Below are 5,035 nucleotides of genomic sequence, written 5' to 3'. Positions count from 1 at the left end.
GGTCTGAGTTGAATTTTTCTTGAATTCAACTATGCAGCGGCGCCGCATGATGGTACTCCCATGCGGCGGCTCGCATGCACATGCATCATCACGTAAAGATTCTCTCCAATGTTTGAAATTCAAATTTTTTTATCTTTAAAAACGTTAATTCAATCGATGATCTGTTTTCATCGTTGTCTTTGTCGAACAATATCTTCGAAACTAGATCCATGTCGACATGTTTCGACAAACTTTTTTCCCTTCCGTAATTGCCACATTGTTCCACTCACTTGCTATATTATTAACCATTTACTTGCCCAATAAAAATAACTTAATTGCCATATTTTTTGATGTCGTTTCGTGCAAAGATTGTCGATGCTTATAAATGCCGTCCGCAAAATGTTTTGATGTGCTTGTCATTTTTATTGTACTAAGTTGTCATGTGGTCTCATAAAGCTTGTAGGTGCTTATAAAATCAGAGTTGCCACATATTTTTTGTGCTTGACATTTTAATCCTACCTCGTTATCATATTGTCTCATACAACTTGTTAGTCATTGTAAAAAAATAGTTGTCACGATGTTTGCTGTATTTATCTGTTGAATTATATCCTCAATTGTTATATTATGTCGTAATAAAAGGACATTTGATTGTTCTGAAACGTAGTTGTGGTAGTGTTTTGTTGTGCCGGTCAGTTAAATTCTATTCAAATGACATGGTTTATATCATGTATAATGAAATCTGTTACAAGGCTTTTGTATGAAACAACGTTAAAAAGTGACAATCAAGTTATTTTTTAAGGCAGGTAAGTGGTTAATAATATGGCAAGTGGGTCAAAAAATGTGACAAGTATGAACAGAAAAAAGTTGCCGAAACATATCGACATGGGATCTAGTTTCGTAGAACTCGTCGCGAGAAAGTCAATGGTGAAAACGGATCATCGATTGAATTAACGGTTTTATAGATAAAACTTTTTAAAATTCGAACATCAAAAGGAAATTGCACGTTGTCCTCCCGCCGCCATATTGGTGAACCTCGTTAACAAATCTCGGTGTCATGCTCGTGTGATTGCTTGGTCCTCGGATGATCGTCGGTATGCCTCGGATTTATTTTAACAAGTGGTATCAGAGCCCAGGTGTCCGGAATAAATCTCGGTGGACTCATGGATAGTCGGTCATGGTAGGTGGGCTGGAACGCTGGTGTTAGCGGGCCCATGGGTGACCGATGTGTGAGGGGGAGATTGTTGGGTTTAGTCCCACATCGGTTGTGGGAGGAGACATAACACCACTTATAAGGGTGAGGGTGTCCCCTCCTAACAGGCTAGTCTTTTGGGGGGAGAGGGTCCAAGGTTTGTCATAAGTCGGTGTTGCTCTCAGGTTGGGCCTGTTGACGCATGTGGGTCAGAAACGATCCGGGATTGCGTAACAAGTGGTATCAGAGCCGTGCGCATGCTACCAATTAGATTTTCCCATTTTTCTTTCCTCAGAAAAGAAGAGTTGATTTTTTTTTAACTCAGAATATCAGGTACAATTATGAATTACTAAAATGTAATTTTACGAAACATTAACCAAAAATATGAATGACCCAACTAAAAGTACCAATATCTCCCAAATTTATGGTCCAAATGACCTGGATTTTTTCCAGACCAGTACTCGGTACATGTATGATTTACCTGATTTTTTATGCATTTTTTGAAGAAAAAAGCTTAGTTTTTTGTATTATTTTTAAATGTTGAATTTTTGAACTGGCAAACTGTGTTTTTTTTTGCCACATGTGCACTAACAATTGAGACATATCCGTCCAGGATCAAGTCAACCAAGACAAATGATACATTAGAGCTGGCTGCAACAAATTACACCAATAGGCAGTGTTTTGTGCAACAAACCAATACAGTAGGTGTTCTATGCAAAACCAACCTGATAGTTGGTGGTTTCTGTAATTTGCTCGCCTCAAACACACCAAATGTGGATACATTTTGCACAGAAAAATCAGCACTGATATACAATAGCATATATTTGTTCAGATACCTAGTATACAGTGTAATACTTCAAGAAATAACAGAAAGCTTAAAATATACTTCCTCTGTAAACTAATATAAGAGCGTTTAGATAACTACTTTAGTGATCTAAACGCTCTTATATTAGTTTAGGGGGGGAGTAGCTAGAAGGGAACTTTTAGCTTCCTGTCCACTACAACGTGCTAAGTGGAATTAGCAACACTGTTCAATTGGTCAAAAATAACAACCCAGATTATTAAGGGACAAATCTACATCGTATCCCAAATTACAACAGGGATACATCATATACCATGGTACATTCAGTCCAGGGCTACTAATAAGGTACTGTACATTATTGGTTGTACAAACCGTAAGTCCTATGAAAATCTGGGAATCCAGGACTAGTTTGGGCTTTCACCCATGTTTCTTGTTCTTGGCGTACCAGTTCTCAATTGTAGAGAACCAATTCCACTGGAAACATAGTGCTACAAATCGCATCAGTCCAGCACCGATCACCTCCACGAATGCAATTAACGGAGAACTCTGGGGCGTTAGACCAGAAGTGGCTATAGCTAACATTGCTCCCTCAAAATTGCAGGGGATAATAAACCTCCCAGATTTGATGCCGTTTAGAGCCTTCTTGGCAACATCATCAGCCTTCATTCCTCCTGATGAATCTGCTATGATAGTGGTAAGCTCTGGCCTCTTTTTCTTCTCTGCAACCAATAAGAAAACAGCAGAAGTACACGACATGCTTCAGTTTCACTGTATCAAATAGGCACTGGTTTTTTCTTACTTTTTGAGAATGAATATGTACTGAATACAACACTAAAGTGCATAGCTGGTCCATTAATTAAGAACGAGATGCCAAAAAATAAGAGTGGCTCCAGAACTGGGGACTATGAAATGGCATGGTCATAAAAATCTTAACGAAAATCAGAAAAAATAGATTTTTCTTTTGTTCTCCCGTCAGTACCAGTGAGCTTGCAAGAATCAAATAAGGCTACTTAACTATCAGTGAAGTTATATTTACATAAGAACAGTTCATCACTTTGGCAATACTAATTTACTGGTAAGTACTAGATAACTTATCAAGTGGTTTCAGCTGTATTGGTCTTATGATCCTTCTACATAAGCTTAATCCTCAAACACTTTCATCACTAAAACTGTCCAAATCGCGGAGTAGTAAACTGGTTAGTACATTACATTTTCATCACTACATAAGCTTGAAAGTTTGAGGATCTAAAAAACGTCTCAATTACATCAATTACGCAATAGTTTTCCATATATCAATCTTCAGAGATGTAAATCATCTAATAATTTTTGTATCATGTGAAATTCAATGGGAAAGGATATCACCACATAAGAAAGTTAGTTAAATAATTCAGCAATTACTTAAAAGTCAAAACATATATAATCAGTACATACCCTCAACAAGACCCGGTGTCTCTGTGTCAGGAGGGAAGATCAACGACACATGAATATCGTCTGAAATGACCTCATGCTGCAGCGACTCTGCAAGTCCAGTTAGTGCAAACTTGCTCGCGGAGTAGGCAGTATACCCATAAACACCAACCTACAGTAAAGACATCAACTGAGATTCATCTCCCATCACGAGCCACTACATCAAACACTTTAGCTGCATTGCTGGCAAAGCAGCGAAAGAACCGTGTGTACTGTATACCTGACCAGCCTGCGACGACATAATGGCAATGGACGCCGGGAGACTGGTCTCGCGGGTGCGTGCCTTCATGGCAGGGAGCGCGGCCTTGATGAGGTGGAAGGTCCCCATGAGGTTGATGTCCACCATCCACTTGACCTCCTCCATGTCCTGCTTCTCCAGCTCCTGCGGCACGAACACGCCGTGGTTGCAGACGAGCACGTCGACTGGCCCGGCATCGTCGAGTGCGCGTGCAACGGCGACGGCATCCCGCACGTCGGCCTGGTGGACCCCGACGTCCAGTCCCGTGGCAAGCCTGATGGCGGCGCGCGCGTCCTCGAGGCGGGCGGCGTTGCGGGCGAGGATGGAGACCCGCGCGCCCTCCCGCGCAGCGGCCGTGGCGAGGGCGAGCCCTATGCCGCTTGATCCGCCGGTGATGAAGACGTGGCGGCCCTTGAGCGGGATTCGCGCGGCCCGGGGCCGGGTCAGGAAGGCGAGCGCGGCGAGGAGGCCGACGGGCGGCACCAGCAGGAGCAGGAGGAGGAGGAGTGCCGCGGCCATGGCGAGGTCGCGCTAGGGCCTGGGTTTCGCGGGCGGTGGAGTGGGGAGGTGATTCAGGCGCCGGGGTTTAAAGAGGGCGAAGCGGCCGGCGGAGTGGACCAGGGCGCCGGAGGCAACGGATGAGGAAGGCTCGCCGCCTGACGGGTTCAGATCTAGGACGGCGACCGTCGAGACGAACGAGCACACTCGCCTGGACTTCAGATCAGGTGTGGCCGTGTGGGGTTCCCGGGCCTCGCGCGAAGACTTGATTGGGTCCGCGAGGATGAGAAGGCCGGCGGCCGGCGGCCGACGGTAGATCTGAGCTGAACTTTTTCTTTAAAGTGCTATGTGATCGACAGGGAGGCGGCCCATCGCCCACAATGTGGGCTGAAGCGATTTTGCCGGGTAAACGATTATGACTGCCTTGCTGTTTTTTGTTTGGAGCCCCGCACTTTTGTTTTCAGGTGGGGCGGCTAGTAGCAACCCCACAATCACATCATCACATGCCATTTAAAAATAACAAATGTCTACATTTCAGGCCAAACGTGTAGTATACCATGGCACAGTACAGCACAACGGTCTATGCGCTGATAGTGCATATATGTCAGCATCTCAAAAAGTAGAAAAAGTAGATTGCATGCATGCAAAGCATAGCATAAAAAAAAGAGGGTTGTAGAGTGTCATCGTTAGCTTCGTACAAATATTAGTAGGTAGGCACTGTTAGACATGCACAAAATGTTTTTCTTACAGATTAATAATTTGATTGAAAATTCGCTTTCATTGTTAGGTTCGTCTCGACGAGATCTTCAAAATAAAATTCCATGTTGACATGTTTCGTTGATTTTTTTTGCCGTTCCTAGTT

The 5,035-nt window shown here is 43.6% G+C and overlaps 1 protein-coding gene across 1 annotated transcript; it reads right to left on the bottom strand.

Moving 5' to 3' along the window:
• Nucleotides 1-2,156: 2,156 nt before the first annotated feature.
• LOC123403340 (3-dehydrosphinganine reductase TSC10A-like) lies at nt 2,157-4,575 on the bottom strand. The gene is made up of 3 exons (XM_045097282.1): nt 3,658-4,575; nt 3,402-3,549; nt 2,157-2,689 (listed from the first exon to the last, which is right to left on the bottom strand). The coding sequence occupies exons 1-3, from the start codon at nt 4,192-4,194 to the stop codon at nt 2,388-2,390; spliced, it is 987 nt and encodes a 328-aa protein (XP_044953217.1). The 5' UTR covers nt 4,195-4,575; the 3' UTR covers nt 2,157-2,387.
• Nucleotides 4,576-5,035: the final 460 nt, after the last annotated feature.

The sequence above is a fragment of the Hordeum vulgare genome, chromosome 6H (assembly GCF_904849725.1).
Source record: "Hordeum vulgare subsp. vulgare chromosome 6H, MorexV3_pseudomolecules_assembly, whole genome shotgun sequence".
Lineage (NCBI taxonomy): Eukaryota > Viridiplantae > Streptophyta > Magnoliopsida > Poales > Poaceae > Hordeum > Hordeum vulgare.
Note: the sequence above shows the minus strand (reverse complement) of the source record. Positions and strands in the feature narration are given on the sequence as shown.